Raw genomic sequence first — 20,434 nt, 5'->3', positions numbered from 1 at the left:
TTAAGGTGGTGGATGTAGATCTGAGATGTAGTTGAAACACAAGACCCACAGTACCAGCTGAGAGTTGGATGGATAGTGGGAGGGAAAGCGAGGAGGCAGGGAGGATGTTTAAGTCTTGGGCTTAAGTCAAATGTTGATGTCTTCTGTTGAGACGGTGAAGGCTGGAGAGAAGCAATTTTATCAGAGGGTAGCTGGGAATTAAGAGTTCTCCCATCAGGAACTCTCCGTTATAATGTCCCATCTTTCTCTGAGATACCCCAGCGCTCAGGGCCCCTTCAGCATCTTTGCTCCTATTCTCTCTTCCTAGATGTCCCGCCTCTATTCACCAGCCTATCTAAAGCCTACCCTGCGTTTCCCCTCCTTCTTCTGACTTCTAGGACCTATGATCCACACCCCACCCATTAGCGCTCCATGATACTCTTTTCTGTATGGTTTGCTAATTGCCGTATGTAGAAAATTTATTTCCTGGCCAGGCAGTAACTGTGGTCACTTTTCTCTTTAGAGTTGCAAGGATCACCTTCAAAAGGTGGCTTATATCCTCTTAAGCACTTTGCTTGCAATATAAGGGTCTCTTGTTGGGGGTGGGAGTGGTGGGTGTGTGATTCATGATATCTTGCTGTGGTCTCCTGGCTCAAACAGCTCGACTTTGGCCTTGGGCAGGGGAAAACAGGAGAGAGAGTCATGCTTTTTTACTCAATTATTCTTAAAAAAAAAACCCAAAAACAAAACAACAACCGTATAAAGCCGGAAATGGTAGTGCTACGGAGTGTGCTTTTAAAGAGTTAAACGCCTAGACGCCATTTGATCCTTTTTGAGCTAATCCATAACTGATTTTAATACTGTCTTCTGGTTCCTAACCTTGTTGAAATATCTTCTTGTAAGCCGCTCAGAGTCAACTGCCTTTCCAGAGGTGGATCGGGGGTTATTCTGGGACTTCAGTCCAACTTAGCATCAAAACATTTGCAAATTACCTTGCTTTTTATGTACTATGGTTTGGGGAGTAATTTTTGAGATCTGGGCTTTCACAGTTTGTCGCTGAAAGAAATTTCCAGTAGATTCTTAGTCCCTTCTCTTCCAATGCTACTGAAGTTGTACTTTTCCACAGGATGGAAATGGGGAGTATGATGTGTATTTCAAATACAGAGTCCCTTTCTATATCAGAGATCATTATGCTCTGAATATTGCATTTAACTAATTATTCAAATGGATTAATTTCCCAGTCTATTTCTTTAGTGTTTGAGGATCTGGGAGAGAACATGAGAGCCCTGGGGCTCCATCCTGTTGGCCACTTTATCAAAAGTTTTACATCCAGGCACAGAGAACAGACTTGTGGTTGCCAAGGGGAAGGGGGTTGGGGGAGGGATGGAGTGGGAGGTTGGGTTTGGCAGATGTAAGCTTTTATATATAGAATGGATAAAAAATAGGTCCTACTGTATAGCACGGGGAATTATATTCAATATCCTATGATAAACCACAATGGAAAAGAATATTAAAAAAAGAATGTATGTATATGTATAACTGAATCACTTTGCTGTACAGCAGAAATTGACACAACAGTGTAAATCAACTACACTTCAATTAAAAAAAAAAGGTTTTAAGTCCACGTAGAAAGCACACATACTAAATTTGCAGGTGTATGAAGCTGGGATGGGTAAGGAATAGTAACGGGAATGAGGGATACGCTAGTTGCTGTGTGTGTGTTGTTTCTAATACTCACAGCAGCCTTGTAATGCTTTTGAGGCCATAGGTATAGCCATTTGGCATTTTGACCTTGGAGTCAGAGAACTGAGCCTGTGTGGCCTTGAAAAGTCACTTGCATTTTCTAATTGTCACTTTTCATATTTAAAACGTGGATGATACTAGTACTTACTTCCTGGGCTGGTCAGAACTCTGGGAGATCCTGCACAGAGAGGACTCGAAACAGTGCTTGGAACACAGAAAGTACTAGATAAACATTGGCAATCTTTATAGCCATCGATCTCATTTTAGGTAAGGAGACAGGGGTTCAGAAGACCCAAGGGACTTGCCCAAGGTCACACAGCTGACGCGTGGCAGCGCTGGGGTCAGAACCCAGGTCTGTCCAGCTGGAGAGCCCATCCTTTGTACTATGCCAGGCAAAGAATCAAGATCTCAAAAGATCTTCATGGGCTATAACTGCAGAGTGAAAAAGATTCCATTCAACAGGGATCAATGCAAAGACTTTCTTTACTGCCAAAAAATTTACTTATACAAGTAGAGGGATGCAGAGACCTGGCCTGATCATTCTGAAAAGACTTCAAGTCCGAGAGCAGCAAGGACATAAGCTTAATGGGAGAGCAGCATGGCGGTTAGGACAACACCTGCAATCCTGGGCGGCATCAGAGCATCCTGTCCAGATCGGGGATGGTAATAATAGCCTTAGTGCACTTGGTAGTGATCACAGGGCCTCCACTGCACTGTGACCAGGGTTGAGGAATGACATTTCCAGCAGGACAGAGTGTGTCTTTTTTACTAAAGCAAAAGGTTTGGGAAACCAGGTCTCAGGAAGAACAGTTGGAAGGAATGAGGACCAGGGAGAGATCGGTCACTGTCCTTGGCTATTGGTAGCTCTCTCATTTGGAAGAACTGACTCTGTTTTGGGTGTCACTGGAGAGTGCAACTTAGGATCAAAATGAAGTGCTAGGAACACTTGCTTTGGTTATAAGGAATAGGAAGATAATTTCTAACAATTAGGACCTCAAAACACAGAGGGGGCTGTTTTATAGGTTAATAAACCTCCCGTCATCCCAAAGGAATTTAAACAGAGACTGAGCAGGCATTTCTTAGGACAGCAGAGAAGAATTTTCCACAGGGAGATGTCTGGACTAAGTGATTTCTGACTAAGATGCACATTACAATGAACATTAGCAGTCTGCAAAGGGTGTGGTCTCTATTAAAAATTCCTCGAAAAACTTTCTCTTTCCCCTTTCCACAAGGATCGTCACCATTTACTTTTTTCATTCCTGCAGGTTGGAGCTTGGCAAAGGGAAAGCAGGAAACCGAGATGCTAGCGGCAAGGGGGTCTCGAGGACCCTTAGAGTGGTAATAGGAAGCCAGCCCTGAGTCCTCCTTCCTTGTTGTGGGTGGCATCTGGGGCACAGGTGAGGGGCTCAAGGTGTTCCTACCTGGATTTAGGACTCTGAAGGTTTTGACGGCTGAGGAGTCGAGCGGCTGAGACCCGCTTTTTGTGGACATTGGATAGACCTGGGGGGAGAAGAACAACAGTCTTCCTGTGATGGAGTTAAACAGTTGTCAGTAAAAAGTCTCCAGCTTCTCCTGACCCTCTCTTTACTGGGAGGACTGAACTAAAGGGAGACCAAAGCAATGAAGCCCACCTTCTCTAAGGACCTTTCGGAGGTGAGAACTCCTGTCTTCCTTTCCCCCCATTGTCATGAACATCTCCCCAGGTGCGTGGTGGGAGGTACCTTGTGTGAGTTCTGGAGCTTCGGCCATGTAGGTGAGGCGGAACTTGTTCCTCTTCCAACTGCGGTCATTGCTGATGAGGGAGTTGTTTGCCTTCTCAATGTTGACATCATCTCCCACGCAGAACACATCACAGGCTGCCTGTGGCACACACGGGGCTTTTAGTGACCTCTTTCGGCCAACAGCGTGCCTCCCAACAGCTCCAAGTCATAGCATGTATCCATCCATCCATCCATCCACCCATCAACCCATCCACCGACTCATCCACCCATCCTCCTCCTCCCTCCATTCTTTCCTTCCTAGCGTTCATCCACCCATCCATCCATCCCTCCACCCATTCACCCATTCTCCCATCCACCCACCCATCAACCCATCCACCCACTCATCTACCCACCCTCCCTCCCTCCATTCCTCTCTTCCATCCATTCATCCACCTATCCATCCATCCATCCATCCACCCATTCACCCATTCTCCCATCTACCCTTCCATCAACCCATCCACCCATCCTCCTTCCCTCCATTGCATCCCTCCATTCATCCATCCATCCTCCTTTCCTCCCTTCCTCCCTCTCTCCCTTCCTCCTTTCCTTCCCTCCCTCCTTCCATCCATCCATCCATCCATCTATTCATCCGCCCATCCATCCATTCCTCCATCCATCCACCCATCCTCCCTCCATCCTCTCTTCTTCCCTTCCTTCCCTCCCTTGTTCCTTCCATCCATCCATCAGTCCATCCATCCACCCATCCATCCTTCTCTCCATCCATTTATCCACTCATCCACTCATCAACCAATCCACCCTCACTTTTTGAGTGCCTTTGATGGGCTGGACATACCACATTTACTATTGACTTTGGGACCTAACCTCTATTTAATATGTAACTCTATTATGTCATTTATTTCTAAAACCAACTTTTGCAGAGGCTTAACATTAAACAAGAAAGTAAACACCTTAGAAATTTCCTATCTTCCTCTAAAGATTTAAAAATTATAGTAAAGGCAGAATATATTGCATGTTTGGATACCTGCATATAAAATTTTTCTTTTTCTTTTTTTGCCAAGTTCATAAGTTCTCCAACTTTATTGATTCTAAGAATTACTGTTCAGAATTCAGATTTTTGGAGGTTAAAAACCATGGATAATTCCAAAGGTTTTCAAAGGTAGGTTTTTTGAATACCATTTTTTGGCCTCATGTTGATTTTAAAATAATCCAAATGTCCATTTGCTGATGAGTGGAGAAATAAAATATGGTATATCTATAAAATGGAATATTATTTTGGCTGTAAAAAGGAATGAAGTACTGATATATACTATAATGTGGATGCACCAGGAAAGCATTAAGCTAAGTGAAAGAAGTCAGTTACAACAGACCACATATTATGATTCCATTCATATGAAATGTCCAGAATAGGCAAATTTATAGAGACACAAAGTAGATTTAGTGGTTGGTAGGGCTGGGAGGATGAGGGATGTGATAGCTTAAAGGGTATGATGGCTTGTAACAGGCCCTGCTTCTGCGATGCTCAATGTTGCCTGATTGAAGTCAAGAACCACTCAATTATCTCCAGGTATAAAAAGAGCCAGGTTATCTTGGTTCTCTTTGCCTAGGAAGAAATGCTGGCACAAGTTTATCAACACAGCCTCCTCACTCACATATCCTTATAGCTCAGGGGCCTCAGTTTCCCCTTTTGCTCCTTTGTGAGGATGAAAAGTGTCAACTGACTGACAGAAGGTTGCACAGTCCCCTTTCTCCTGGGGCTGCTGACAACAATGCATTCCAGGGCCAAAGAAGGAGCAGATAAAGGTGGGTCCACATTCATTGCTTTTTTGTTTTTCCCAGGATGGCCAATTGCATCACGCCCCACATGCATATGGAGGCCATTGCTCATTCATTCTCTTGACCTCATATCTAGAATAACGCTATCCAATAGGATGTCCTATCATGATGGACACATTCTAATTGTCTAATATGGTAACCACTAGCCACTAGTGGCTATTGAGCACATGAAATGTGGCTTGTGCAGCTGAGGAGTGGAATTTTAAATTCTACTTAATTTACATCTAGTTGTATATATGTTATTTACAAGGTTGTACAATCACTACCACTATCCAGTTTCAGAACATTTCCCTCAACCCAGAAGAAACCCTGTACCCATTAGTAGCCACACCCATTTTCCACTCCCGCCACCAAACCCCTGGCAACCACTAATCTACTTTCTGTCTCTATGGATTTGCCTATTCTGGACATTTCATGTAAATGGAATCATACAGTAAGTGTCCCTTGTGTCTGGCTTCTTTCACTTAGCACGTGTTTTCAAGGTTCATCCTTGTAGCATGCATCAGCACTTCATTCCTTGTTATGTCCAAATAATTCCATTGTACGGACACACAACATTTAATTTATCCATTCATCATATTTAATGTTACTTAGTTTATATTTAAATTTAAATGATCAGTTGTGGCTAGTGGCTATTGTATAGGTCATTGAAGATCTAGCACAAGAGGAATAAGATTGTCAAAGCAGACAAACTGGTGAGATCTGAGATCCAGCCCAAGGCATGGCCCCCTGGTTTGGTTAACTAACACTATGTTTTTTTGTTTACTTGTCTACCAAATGTGAGTGAGGGATGGATTCCTCCCAGCCCTGAAATTCCAAGACTCTATAATTTTTTATAGACCAACTCTTTACCCTTAATGCAGGAGGTTGGATTCTGGTTGGAAACTGTGTATCTTAAGACCACCCAAACTCATCTGAATTGTTTGAAGCTGTCTCCTGGTTGGATACATGAGGGAAATACCAAGGATTTTCTCAAGTTTCTTCTATCTCTGATAGTTTAGGTACTCTGTCCTTGGGGGTCACTGGGGATATGACTTCTCCCCCTGGGTCTCTGAGATCTGGGCAGATGGTTACCTTGAAGACCTTCTTGGCCCAGGTCCTGAAAGCCTCTTCCTGCCCACAGAGCTCATCCCCCTCCCTCATCTTCAGGATCCTCTCCCCACCCAGCTCCTCCAGGAGTGTGTCCACGGCATGTCCAAAGGCGCAGAAGTGAGGGTACGCCCGCGAGCCAAGGCCGAACACGGAGAACCTGCCAAGAAGACAACAGAAGTTCCAGGCTAGGGGACTGGGGAGGCGTTGGGGGGGTGTCTGGGGTTATGGACTGTTATGTCCCCCCAAATTCATATGTTGAAGCCCTCTCCCCCAATGTGACTATATTTGGAGATGGGGCCTTCAAGGAGGTAACTGAGGTCAAATGAGGTCATAAGGGTGGGGCCCTAATCCAATAGGACTGGTGTCCTTTAAGAAGAGGGAGAGACACCAGAGAGCTCGCTCTCTTTCTCTCCCCCCACCACACGCTCACAGAGGAAAGGCCATGTGATGACACAGCAAGAAGGTGGTTGTCTGCAAGCCAGGAAGAGACGCCTCACCAGAAACCAATCCTACTGGTACCTTGATCTTGGACTTTTAGCCTCCAGAACTGTGAGAAAATAAATTTCTACTGTTGAAGTCCCCCAGTGCATGGTATTTTGTTATGGCCGCCCAAGCAGACAAAGACCTCTGGTATCTCCAGAAGGACGGTGTTTAGCCCGTGATGGTCAGACTACCCCAAGCCCATCTGGGGAAGGCCATCTTTAAGCCTGGGAGCCCCCAGCCCTGCTCTCCCTTCCTTCTGGTCTCTGCTAGGTATTACTGTCCTCAGGAGAAAAGTCCCAGTTGGTCCTAAGGAGGATGAGTTGGGGATAGTGGTGACCCAGAACAATTGGCTGTTTCTTGTGTGTCCATTTCTAAGCTGGACTAACTGGGGAAATGAGTCTACATTAGAGGAAGACTTGACTCTACTCATGATACAGTCAGATTAGTTTTAAGTACAAAGAGAATGAAAATCCTAGCATAGTAGTTCTAGGGGACCTGAGTTAACGAGGAGATCAGGACTTGTCATTAACACATCCAGTGTTGGTGTGTAAACAGGTTCTTCTAAAAGGGATTGAAAGGTTTATAAATATGCTGGCTCCACCCCTTGCAATATCTGTGAAATTGATTTGCTTCACAAAGTCTCTTTGCATAGATACCACCAAGAAAGTGTCGGTGTTTGAATCAATGGGCGTCAAGTTAATGAGATTTTTCTGAAGTCTGGGAAGTGGAGGGCTGTGTCCCAGGTGGCCCCTCAGTCCTGCAGAGACTTGATGTCACATTTCCAGGACTTGGTCCTGGCTGTGGGTCTTGACCTCATTGGGACTGGATGGACAGCTTTATAAGTGGGACACGAACAACACCCCAACTTGCTTATTTCCCATGTTGGAGGGTCCCATGGTGACTGCCAATTCAGACAAGCCAAGGAGTGGGGCTATTTAGCCTACTCCTTACAGGGTCTGGCTCTGCTCTTGAATCTCTTCTTTAGAATGATGGAGCCAGGGTGGTGAAAGATTGAGATGGAGGATGAGGGAAGGAGGTGGGGCAAGTTGGGAAGGGACCCTCTGTTATTGGAGAATGAATTTGAGTTGGGGTCCAGGAGTCTCAGAGATCAAGTGAAGGTTAACATAGGTTAATATCTACTCCTTTTAAATCTACATTTATGCTTTTCATCTCATTCTCCTCTCCTCTCCTGCCCTTCTTTCCCTGGGGTTCCAGAGCCTTTCCAAGGGAAGGATGTGGGATTAGGTAGCAAGTTTCCCCAGCACTCCTTCACCCACAATCCTCCTTTAGCTGGATTCCCTACCTTTTCCCCGCAGGGCAGTGGCCTGACAGGTGGAAAGAGCTGGTGGCCAGGAGAGGACTGGTTAAAGGATGCAGGAAGCAGCACTTCTGCCCCCCAGCCATCCCCCTTAGCCTAACACAGATTTGGAAACTCTTCGCGCTAGTCATGCCTTGTGGTTAAGGCATTGTTCCCCGAACCTCCAATATTTATTATGTTCGAGACATCCGCCATACTTGACCACCACCCATACTGTTATTTACTTAGTAGTGTTGTTTACTTTGCTTTTAATTTGTACTCACTGGCTATTCAAACCCACCGGTGTTCACTAAGAGTTGGTCCGGGTGATTAATTCATTAACATGCTTCCTGATGCACCTGAAGGCCTGTGTCACAGCTACTTCCTAGGTTCACATTTCATCACAGTCTTCATCTTATGGTTTCAAAATTCCTATTTTAAGCTTCCAAAACAGAAGTTGGCAAACTTATTATACATGGGGCCAGATAGTAAATATTTTCAGGCTTGTAGGCCAAGAAGGAAAATCAAAGCTATTTTGTAGATACCCATATGACAAAAAAGAAAATATATTCCTGCATACTTTTGGACAAAATTAAAAATACAATAATAATAATAATAGTTGCTGGGTACAATTTTTTAGTTATATATGTCTACTAATGAGAAGAATGGAATTCTTTTTTGGGGGGAGAGCATTTTGCTTAATTGGGGTTCAAAGGTAATGTTTTCTATCATCAAATAAATTGTAATTGTTCTTCTGTAAAAACCATTCTGAGCTCATGGGCTGTACAAAAGTATACAGTGGTCAGGCTGAATTTGGCCCATGGGCTGTAGTTTGCCAACCTCTGCTCTAAGCCATGATAGATTTAGTAAGGGAAAAATAGGTCTGACCGTCAAACCATGGATGTTTCAACGTCAAGCTAAAGAAAATGAACTGATGTCAAAACCCATCAGTTCAAGGGTGAACCAAGGGTGAACCCTAATGTAAACTATGGGCCCCAGGTGACAATGGTGTGTCAGTGTAGCTTCATCAGTTGTGTAAATGCACCACAGTGGTGGGGGATGCTGATGGTAGAGGAGGCCGTGTGTGTGTGTGTGTGTGCGCGCGTGTGTGTGAGTGTGTGTGTGTGTGGGGGGGTGGGCAGGGAGTATATGGGAAATCTGTGCCTCCTCCTCAATTTTGCTGTGAAGCTAAAACTGCTTTAAAAAAAATAAAGTTTATTAACAAGCGTACTGATGGGCACTTTCCTGGCGGTCCAGTGGTTAGGACTCGGCACTTTAACTGCCATGGGTTCGATCCCTGGTCAGGGAACTAAGATCCTGAAAGCCGCGTGACTCAGCCAAAAAAAAAAAAAAAGGGTACTGATGAAAACAATACTTGAATATCTGGGAACCCTGTGATCTCTGTCGTCTGCTAAGCACTGTCCTGAGCCGGTGTGGAGAAGGTTCAGTTGGTGAAGGTCTAAGAGATTTGTGGCCGGGCCTGAACACACTGCTTACATCAAGCCTCATCTTGACCAATATCTGTCAAACCAAGGGCTTGACATCCAGTTTTCTTTCTTTCCAAATACCCATTAAACCGAATTCACAACCATTGAAATATAAAACATCTGTCCATGTACTATCTAAAATGCTCTCATGGGATGTGACTATGCTTTGGGTGACATGGGGTGAGGACAGTATTTTTTTGCATCTGACTGCACATTGGAGGCAATTAGGGAGATTTAAATAAAAAGAAAAAGCAATGCTTGGGCCCAATTTTAGACCAACTGCATCAGAATCTCTGGAAGTGGAGCTAGGTTATCTGTATACTGCAAACACCTCCAGGTGATTTTGATGAGCACCCAAGGGTGGGAACCACTGGGTCATGGCAGGGTGTCCCCAGAAGAGAGGAGAATGAGATGAAAAGCATGAATGTAGATTTAAAAGGAGTAGATATTAACCTGTGTTAACTTTCACTTGATCTCTGAGACTCTTGGACCCCAACTCAAGTTCATTCTCCAATAACAGCACTTACAAAGGGAGCTCGCTGAGTGACGTGTGGGGCACTAACACCCTTCAGCACAAAGGATGTGAAATTTGTGTGATGGGGTGAAACTTGGGTGACAGGGGCTCTGAAGTCATGTGATAGGAAGAGGTCACAGGAGGGGTCCAGGTAGTGTGCTTTAATGGGGGAAGGATGTCCCCAAAGAGCCAGAGTGCAGCTGGTTATTCGAGGGATAAACAGACATGGAAGGGAGACCCCCCCCCCCTCAGCCTCCAAGAAAGAGCCCACTTTGTAACTCAGTCCAGCTCTGCAAGAGCCTTCGTCGTCCCTGACACCCTGGGCCCCTCGCTCACCTCACATTCGCCAGGGGTCCCGCGCTCTCAAAGTTGTCTCTGAGGTCCGGCCCATCGCCCGATGATTTGCGGGAGTCGGAGTAGGAGGAAACACTGTTGAAACGAACCTTGTAGCTCCTGCCAAGATGAAAGAGAGTCTGTGAGCTCTGGCTTGGAGCCCCCTCCTGGGGTCAACACCCGATGGCTCTCCAAATCACCAGTCCTGGCTCTAGGGCCTTCCCTTGGGTCTTGAGTGAGACCATAACACACCTATGCCTTTGTCTAGAATGTATCAACTCACCCTTGCCTGCCAAAAATGACACCTAGGCATCATTTGATGCTACCTGTTGGTGGTTGCCAAGGGGAGGGGGTGGGGGGAGGGTTGGAGTGGGAAGTTGGGGTCAGCAGATGGAAGCTTTTATATACGGAATGGATAAACAACAAGGTCCTACTGTATCAGCACAGAGAACTAGATTCCATATCCTATGATAAACCATAATGGAAAAGAATATATAAAAAAAGATTGTATATATATATATGTATAACTGAATCACTTTGCTGTACAGCAGAAATTAACACAACATTGTAAATCAACTATACTTCGATAAAAAAATATTAAAACTGAAAAAAAGAGAAAAGTTTCAGACCACACTTGAAAGAAAGAACAGAAAGAACAGTCCATTCCTTAACCCATCAGACCATGTTTCCTTGCTTCCCAAATTTTAATGAGTACAGGAATCATTCTGAGATCTTGTTAAGCAGCACATCCTAATTCAGTAGGTCCAGGGTAGGGCCTCAGATTCTGCATTTCTAACAGGAGATGCTGCTGGTCTCCTCCCCTCACACTGAGTAGCCAAGAACTACACTCGTGCTGTCTACTACAGTAGCCATAGGCTGTGTGTGGCTATTTAAAGTTAAATTCATTCAAATTCAATACAATGAACCATTCTGTTCCCCACGTGCACTAGCCTCGTGTCAAGTGCTCAATAGCCATGCGTGGCTAGTGGTTGCCGTACAGGATGGTACAGATATAGAACATTTATATGCTCGTAGAAAGGTTTATTGGATGGTGCAGGACTACCCCATTCAACATTCTTTCTTTTTAAAAATCTTTTTCCATTTTTAAAAATTGAAGTATAGTTGATGTACGATATTAAGTTACAGGTGTGTAATCTAGTGAGTCACAATTTTTTCTTTAAAGATTTATTGATTGATTGATTGATTAATTGCTATGTTGGGTCTTCGTTTCTGTGCTAGGGCTTTCTCTAGTTGCGGCAAGCGGGGGTCACTTTTCATCGCGGTGCGCGGGCCTCTCACTATCGTGGCTTCTCTTGTTGCGGAGCACAGGCTCCAAACGCGCAGGCTCCGTAGTTGTGGCTCACGGGCCTAGTTGCTCCGTGGCATGTGGGATCTTCCCAGGCCAGGGCTCGAACCTGTGTGCCCTGCATTAGCAGGCAGATTCTCAACCACTGTGCCACCCGGGAAGCCCCGAGATTCACAATTTTTAAATGTTATATACTCCATTTATAATTATTATAAAATATTGACTATATTCCCTGTGTTGTACAATATAACATTGTAGCTTATTTTATACATAATAGTTTGTACCTCTTAATCCCCTATCCCTATCTTGCACCTCCCCCTTCCCTCTCCCCACTGGTAACCATTACAACATTCTCTTTCAATAAAGTTTTGGTCTTCAGACATTTCAAGGGTCTCTCACATTTCACATTTCAAGTAAACATGAAAAATGTTCAGCACTGACACAGCCTGAAAAGAGACTGGATTTCTTATGAAGTTGTTTCAAAGGGGAAGAAAGATGTCATTGGGATCTCAGCATCAGAGGCTCAGGAGCCTTGAGATTTAAAAAAAACAAAACCATGAATGGTTTTCCAGTTTTCCTTTAAAAGTGGTAAGTCTTGTTCTCAGATAAGGCAAAAACCAAACCAAACCAAACCAAACCAAAAACGTCTCCAAGAGCAACAAAACAAAACAAACCCCTAAACTAAAAAACCCCATAAAACTCTCAAATCAAAACCCAAAACACAAAAACTCAACACACAAATCTGAGTGCAAAAGCCAAAAAAAGAAATTGCACGTTCTGGCAGCAGGGTTTCTAAGCTGGATGTTCTTCAAAGTTTTCGCTCCAGCATCAGGAAAGTTCTAAATATATGTAAGTGTATTTGCTGCCCTAAAATAGTCTCACATTGAGTCACTTCTCCAAATAAGTCCTGTAACATATCAGGGGGTGGCTGTGTTGTTAGTGTGGGAAGGATGGTTGACGGTTGTGGGGTAAAAATAACAGCACTTGTGTTTGTATGAGGCTCGAGGTTTCTCCAAATGCGTTCCTCTTTGTTATTATCCTTCGATCCTTGCAACAGCTCCCAGAGGTGGCTGGGGGCAGAGGTAGTTTCTCCCCATTCGGCAGATGAGAAAGACGAGGCCCAGAGAGGTCAAGCAGCTTGCTCAAGGTTACTCAGCGTGTTAGTGTCACAGCCTGGGTTAGAACTCAGGTCTCCTTGAGACCTGGGTGTGGCCTTGGATGCTGCAGCATTGGGCATGCGCACACATACCTACCAACATGCACACAAGCGCTCACACCACTCATGCACACACATGAACACAAGGCATACACGTGCACACACACGCTCTACCTGCGCCGGCTGTCATGGGCTGCAGCCAGACCGTGGACTTCTGTGTCACCTCGGGGGAGGGGAGGCCCTTTACGGGGAAAGAAACGCAAGGGTTCCGGGTACCTAGAGGGGAGAACGGATGGTGCCCTATCTCTCCCTGAAGGAGGCGTGAGGGGGACCTACTGGAGGCCACCAGGATAGGGTGGGAAGGAGAGAGGCAGGGAGAGAGGACTAAGGTGTTGGCCTTGAGCACAGAAGGAAGGCTGACCACCTGGGACTCAGCTGTCCCCTGGATATGGAATGTAGGCAAGTTTGGCAATGTGTGCTTGGCTGAAAGAAAACCAAGAGGGATGTTGTGCAGAACGCAGCCTCTAACCACCAGCCAGCCATGGCATCCAATGCTCAACTTCAGACCCGTTCTGTGGTGGAGGAAACACTGCGATTCTCTCACAGAAAGGCGGCTCTGTATGCACATGCCGTATGTTCTCTACTTTGGGGGGATTTAAGGGTTTTTCAAGGGTAATTTTGGTTACGGGTGTTTGTCACCTTATGAAATATCTTTAGAACCGAACCCCATGTTAGATGCCATTTTACCAGGAACATCTTTTGACCTCAGGCATTTTTCACCTTATGAGATATCCTTTTTTTTTTTTTTTTTGCCTGTACTGTGCAGCTTGTGGGATCTTATAGTTCCTAACTAGGGATTGAACCCAGGCCCTCAGCAGTGAAAGTGCCAAGTCCTAACCACTAGACAGCCAGGGAATTCCCGAGATATCTTTTGAGGTCAGCCTCCACGTTAGTGGATGCAACTCCATCAGATGGAAAAGTTCTAGGGAAAGAAACTCACTGATTCTGAATGTAGGTTTCCAAAGGGCGGCCATAATAAGAACTGATATTTACATAGTGCTCAACTTTTCATAGGATGCTGACATCTGTTTTCTAATTTGATTCTTACAAATTAGAAAGTTCATGCAGGTGGAATAAACCCAATGTGATGGAAAAAGAAACTGAGGCACAGGGCTGTGAAGTGACCAAAGACCAAATAATCCGCCCCAGAGGATGATAGACACCCACTGGTTAAAATCAGTCACAAATGAACTTCAGGTCACAAAACTACCCAGAACTCAGATGTGAGCCCCAAATGCCAAAAGACAATTTTCAGTTACCCTCACAGGGTGTCATGTGACACTGGCGGGTCATTCACTTACTTCCTTTCCTCGTGCACAGAGTTGGGGTGCCTCATTTCCATCAAAGCACAGCCAAATTTCTGGAGGCCGAAAGAGATAAGCAAAATGTGAGGCATGCGTGATTAAGTCTGGAACGGGGTCGGGGAGAGGGTCTGGGGACCTAACTGGCAAAAGAGGAGCCTGATGCCTGGGGGCCAGGGTGTCAGGGGCTTGGGCTGGGCAGCAATGCTGCATGTGGAAGAGGGCTGTTTATAAAGGGCTACAGGTATGGACTCCCCCTCACCACCTCCAGCACACAAATCCCCTTTGTGGCTTTCTACAAAAATATTGTCCCTGCTTCTTTCATCTGGAGCAGGGGACACCAAGCTCTTGATTGGAGCATCCATTCCAAAGAGGTAGTTCACTCAGGTGACAACATTTTCACTAGGGATCGGCTAGTCAGTGGACACCAATAGATTGAAGACTTGGAATTGTCCAATCTTGGCAGAACTTGGATCCAAATTGAGGTCACTGGCTTTGAGGCTTTGGAGGATTTGCTACTGGATAGCAGGTGTAACCGATTCCCCTCTTTTCTGCTGATGGAAACACGTGCCAGAACAGGTAAAAGCTCATCTCACCTCCCCATTCTCAGGGGGGTCTCCATTTCCAAAGGTGCTGGTAACCACCAGGACCAGAGTTTCATGCTCCAGGTGTACAATGTCATATTCTTCCATGGACATCACCTACGTAGCAGAATGAGGGGTGGGGAGAGGAAGGAAGAAGGTGATGAGAAGAGAGAAGGGGTAGGAGAGAACAAAGTGATGGGGGAAGAGAAGAGAGAGAGGAAGAAGATGAGTCATCTTAAGCCATCTCCTTTGGAAGGAGATCCAAAGGTTCTGGGTGCCACTATTTCAATGGGCTCAAGTGGGTAGAACCAATAGCTTGTTGGCAGTGTGGGACCTTTCTGTGGTCACCAGTGGCCTGAAGGACTACAGAGAGTCTGGGGCAATGGGTTGGCTGTCAGTAAAGACAGATCTTGATTAAGACTCCTGGGCTTCTTACAACCAAAGGATGCTGGAATCTTCTTGATCACATTTAGGCTGGGAATGACCCAGCTGGATTTGACCAATTGTCTGCTCTGCTTCCTTTCTAATCCTCCGTCCAGCAGTGTGGAGGACCTGGGCCAAACAGGTCTGAGATACCTGCCTTAGGGAAAGATTGTTTTGCCCTATATCTTAGCATTACTTGAGCAACGTTTCTCAAAGTAGGTTCTAGAGAAGCCTAGTCTCCTGAGATGCTCCTTAAAAGTAAGTGATCCATAAGCAAACATCTTTGGGAAACATTTATATTCTCTCCTCTCCTCTTTTGGGAATGATAACACGTACGTGCAGATTAAAGGCTCTGAGAATTCCTGCAGCAAAGAAACCCACTGAAATGTATTAAAGGCAGAGCTTCCCAAACTGACTCCAGAATTGTCTTTCATAAACTTTCTAATATTTTGCTCTTGGGATGGGGGTTATGATTCCTGGACTCCTGGAGGGTTCCCAGGGAGAGAACCATCAGAGTCCCCTGAAATATATGCAAATGTGCATGAGTGAGTTGATGGGCATCTTCAGATGTGCTATCACCCATTCTCAAAGGATTCTTCTTTGCTGAATTCCTTCTCTCCCCTCCCCAACTTTACCATGAAGGGTCAGAGAGCTGGCACTGCCCCCTACCAACCTTGGCGTCAAAGGCATGTTTGAAGATCTCACACAGGGTTTTGGCATAAGCCTGCGATTTGCCCGTCTCTGTGGCGTACAGGATGGTAGCCTTGACCCTCTTGGCCATGGCCTGTCCCATCAGCTTGGCTGAGAACTTGACGGCTCTGGAGGGGAGAGGATGGAGAGGAAAATGGGAAATGCAGAAAGGAGGGAGGATGCCACGCTGGGACTTTTGGGCAAGAACCATGATCCATGAAATTTAATAGGAGGGAACTTTCTCTCCTAATCTTTGATGGCTTCAGGGATACTCAAAGTGCAAGTTTAGGTGCCATATTGATCCCTTTCTTAAGTCACTCCAGACCAACTGGTCATGAGCTAACATGGTTAGTTAGTTTTATTAGTTTGTTACTTGATTAATTGATCCTGGTCTTGAGAACCTTGGTTTGCCAAGCATTGCTCCAAAAGATGATCATTCATTCCTTCACTCATTTGTTCATTCATCAAGTGTTTGTTGAGTGCCTAGCTATGTGCCAGGCATTGTTATAGGAATGGAAACACAGAGAAATGGCTGTCATGGGGCTTACGTTCATGTGTGTGTGTGTGTGTGTGTGAGAGAGAGAGAGAGAGAGAGAGAGAGAACGAATCACTAATAAATCACCAGGTATTGGGCTAGAAGGGATTTTAGAGGTTCATAAATCCACAAAGGAAGGACCAAGTCTGATTTAAGCAGCCATGCACATCCAGGGTCTTGCAGAGGCTGATACTTAACAGGCACTAAATACGTATCTATCAAAAGAAGGAATGGATTTTAAATATACTGCTACCACCAAAGCCCTGGGGAGTTTAAATGTCAAGTCGAGGCTCTTTCTAGTTAAATGGAGAATTCAGAACCAGTGTTTCTTCCTTCCCATCTATGAATGCCTGGGCTCACCTTCCGAGCAAGCATCCCTGTTCTAACTAGGAATCTCAGAGTAGACAAATTGCTAGTTACCCCCACCTGGGGATTATTGGTGGTAAATTCATCATGTTTTAGAATCAGGGAAACCACCCACACTGCCAGAGCACTCAGAGTTAAGGGGGAGAAACAGAAGAGAATAAAAGGTGCCTGGAGGGTTCCCTTTGAATGATCGGATCGTAAAAAAGCATCTATAATTAACTCCCATTGTTTCTACCCCGAACTTAATAGTGCAATTAATTCTTTAGATTTTTCCCTCCCTTCCTCCCTCAGAGACAGTTTGAACTGAACTGAAGCCAAAGGCTGCTGTCCCTGAGAATTTGTGATGCTCTTGTTAGGGAAAGAATGGCTGCTGATGCATTCTTGCTTGGCTGCAAGATAAAGTTAGGTGGAAGGAGAAAGGGGAGGGAGGGAGAGAAGGGAGAGATCCTGTGGACCATATCAGTGGAGCCAGGATCTAGGTTTCAGTCCCTGCAAGACCTACCAGTCACCTGTTGAGAGCTGGACCCAAGGGGCTGAGGAAAGTGACTAAGTAGCTTGGTGCATACTAGCCCCTCTGCCAAAAAGTGAGCTCCAAATAGAGGGTCTCTGCTCAGTGCATCAGGGAGTTCTCTATCTTTAGACAGAAAGCTGGCATCCCCATTAAACCATCTCAGTCAACCTCACCCCACTGGTCAGCCGGTCCCCTGGCTGACCACGAGTTCTTCAGGACAATTGCTCTTCAATAGCCTTGGTCCCTAACCCTCGTCCCTCCCTCCTTTTCTCAGTGAAGTCTTATTCATTTCATTCTTCAGCTCAATTGTCATCTCCTGAGGGAAGCCCCTTTTGACCTCCCAAACTGGCTGAAGTCTATTTTATGGCACCATGAATCGTTCCTTGATGGTAGCTGTGAGCTTCTTGAGGGCAGGACCACATTACCTGGCTCATCATGGCATCTCTGGAGCCCAGCACAGTGCCTGGCACCGAGTAGGCACTTAGTATCCATTTGTTGGCTGAATGAGTGAATGAGTGAGTGAAATGAGATTCAGCCCTGGACGAGAGGCCTCTCTAGGCGGTGGTGGGCTGCAGCCAGCTCGTCCTAGCTCCTCCCAACTCTGGCTTCAGTGACTTCCTGTTGAGAGCTTGAAACTGGCCATAGCGGGAGTATTTACACCACGGAAATTGGCAAAGGTTACAAATCTATTATCATTATCATGGCCAACTTTATTAATTGGAGAGCTGGTTTATCAACACAACACTGTCTCCAGGACAAGAATTTAGCAAAGTGGGGGGAGGAAAGTGAGGTTGGGAAGGAGAAGAGTCATGGTGATGTTTGCATCCCAGACTCTGAGGCAAAGGAGGCACGAGGGGGTTGGAGAAAATGGAGAAATCATGTCACACAAGAGGGCAGAGGCGCAAGCATGTTTCCAGCCTTCTTTTCTGGGGCTCTCTGAATTCGGGGGCACATCCATCCCCACCTACTTTAGGAGACTTACTCTGCCAGCTTCTTGAAGCCAATGGCTCGCCGCTTTGTGGGGGTCCCGTTGGTACCTTTCCAGACGTGGGTGTTCCAAGGGTCAGGCTGGGAAGAGAGGACTATGGTCACTGCAGTGAGGGACTCTGGCTCCTCTTGGGAGATGCTCAGGGCTCCCGGGGGCCTTGTGGCTGTCCAGCCACGTCCAACCCTTAGCCCTTGAAGGGAACGATTCTGTCAGTGGCGACCACAGGGGTCCTGGCACAGAGTGGCCGGTCCAGCCTCCCTGCACCGTCCTGCTAGACCTTCCCACTCATCCCTCAGAATCCCTCTCAAACACTCTCCTTGTGACCCCGGACTACTCATTTCATCTCCATTCGTCTTTCAGCTTGAGCTGTGCTGTTCAATATGGTGGCCACACTTGAGCATCCGAAATGCAAGTCTGAGTTGAGACGTGCTCTAATCATAACACACACACTGGATATTGAAGACTTAGCACGAAAGAGGCGGGGAGGGGCAGGACCTGGTATTCGAAGGAGGGGGTGAGTCGGTAGTTGAGCATCTCTTGGTGGAAGACGGGGGTGATGCTGCCAGACATGGGGGGCACGATCCACACCCAGTCAGCGGGGCAGCCTCCGCGGCAGCGGTATTCATTCTCCATGTGCTTAATGAAGGACTCGGTGGCGGAGTGGTGGTCAACGATGGTCACTTTGTCACTCTGTGGGAGGAGGAGAGGGGATAAGGAGTCAGGAGGAAAGAGCAGCTGGGGTATTTCGGGGCTCCCTTGCCCATAGAGCAGTGTTTCCCAAAGGCTGGTCCTGGAGATGATTCCAGGCAGGTGATTCTCTGCATTGTGCTTTCAATCCTGATTAGACCCAGGAGAAACACCTCTCTTGCCAATCTTCCTCTGTCCTTCCTCCTTCTCTCTCTCTTTTTTTTTTTTTAATGAGAGAGGAAGCTCAGGCAACTAGAATCCAACAACTTTGTGTTGTTTCCCTGTGTGTATTTGTTCATATATTTATTTAAATTTACAATTCTCTTCTATTTATGGCAAATGGTACTGGCTCTCCATTTATGATGGTGACACAAAATCCTCTTAAAATAAACAATTTTAAGTAATAAGGATGAGTTTATTAAAATGAAAACAAGTCAATCACAGCAGAGCTGGGTGGACTGAATGTCCGCCGTAACCCAGCCCCAGGGCCCGTTGTAGTCGGCCGGCTTGGATTCTTACCTTGCCCAGGCAGCGTCTTCCTTTTCTGCCCACAAAACTCTGTCCCTTTCCTGCACTTTTCTTTTCCAGTCATTCATCTCACTCACATCTCTGGCTCGCCAATCTTTGTACCAGTCTACCAAAGCATCCACCTTCATTTTCAACAATTCCTAAAACTTCACTCCTCCATGGTAGAGAGGGAAGGGAGGGGGTTTCCTTCTCCCTCATCCCATCTCAACTGGTCTCTTCCCTGGGATATACATTCCCCAGTATACCCAGTCTCCCTATTCCTGACATGGGGACCTATGGTTTATATTCATGTCTATACATGATTTGATATGTTCATTCTACTGCCTGTGGATGCCTCCCATGTATGTCTATGAGGGTCTAGCTTCCCAAACCATCACCCTCAGAGGACAGAGCTGGTTTCTACTACAGAGAGTGACCTCTGTTCTGTGGGCCTCCTGGTTTGCCCAGGAGAATCCCAGCTTATGCCCTTGTACTGTTACAATTATTAGTGGTGTCCCCCATTTGCTCTCAAAAGTGTCATGGTTTAGCCGATAATTTTTAAAGCTATCGTACTGTATATAATAGCATTTACCACGGAGCGACATGCCTTGGGGGACCTATGCTTCTGATCACGACGATGAGTATTTGTCTCTGTTAGGTGAAAGTCTGACTGCCTAAGAAGTGGCAAGACACAGATGATGCTTGCCATTTCTTTCTTTCTTTTTTTTTTTTTGGCTGCGCCATGCGTCCTGCAGGATTTTAGTTTCCCTACCAGGGATGGAACCCATGCCCCCTGTGGTGGAAATGTGGGGTCTTAACCACTGGACCACCAGGGAAT

At 45.9% G+C, this 20,434-nt stretch overlaps 1 protein-coding gene across 3 annotated transcripts in view; it reads right to left on the bottom strand.

Annotated features, from left to right (window-relative positions):
* NOS1 (nitric oxide synthase 1) overlaps window positions 1-20,434 on the bottom strand; it is a 189,486-nt gene that overhangs the window by 21,383 nt on the left and 147,669 nt on the right. For 2 of the 3 annotated variants that reach the window (XM_059895723.1, XM_059895724.1), the window contains exons 12-21: window positions 18,898-19,092; window positions 18,397-18,482; window positions 15,986-16,130; window positions 14,902-15,006; window positions 14,306-14,364; window positions 13,119-13,220; window positions 10,486-10,602; window positions 6,351-6,525; window positions 3,444-3,582; window positions 3,144-3,222 (exon numbers count right to left, since the gene is read on the bottom strand). In XM_059895723.1, coding sequence (XP_059751706.1) covers window positions 3,144-3,222; window positions 3,444-3,582; window positions 6,351-6,525; window positions 10,486-10,602; window positions 13,119-13,220; window positions 14,306-14,364; window positions 14,902-15,006; window positions 15,986-16,130; window positions 18,397-18,482; window positions 18,898-19,092 — 1,202 coding nt within the window. The remainder of the gene's footprint in view (window positions 1-3,143; window positions 3,223-3,443; window positions 3,583-6,350; window positions 6,526-10,485; window positions 10,603-13,118; window positions 13,221-14,305; window positions 14,365-14,901; window positions 15,007-15,985; window positions 16,131-18,396; window positions 18,483-18,897; window positions 19,093-20,434) is intronic. The other variant, XM_059895725.1, reaches the window with a different exon arrangement.

This window comes from Balaenoptera ricei, chromosome 14 (genome assembly GCF_028023285.1).
Source record: "Balaenoptera ricei isolate mBalRic1 chromosome 14, mBalRic1.hap2, whole genome shotgun sequence".
Lineage (NCBI taxonomy): Eukaryota > Metazoa > Chordata > Mammalia > Artiodactyla > Balaenopteridae > Balaenoptera > Balaenoptera ricei.
This window is presented reverse-complemented; position numbering and strand designations above follow the sequence as displayed.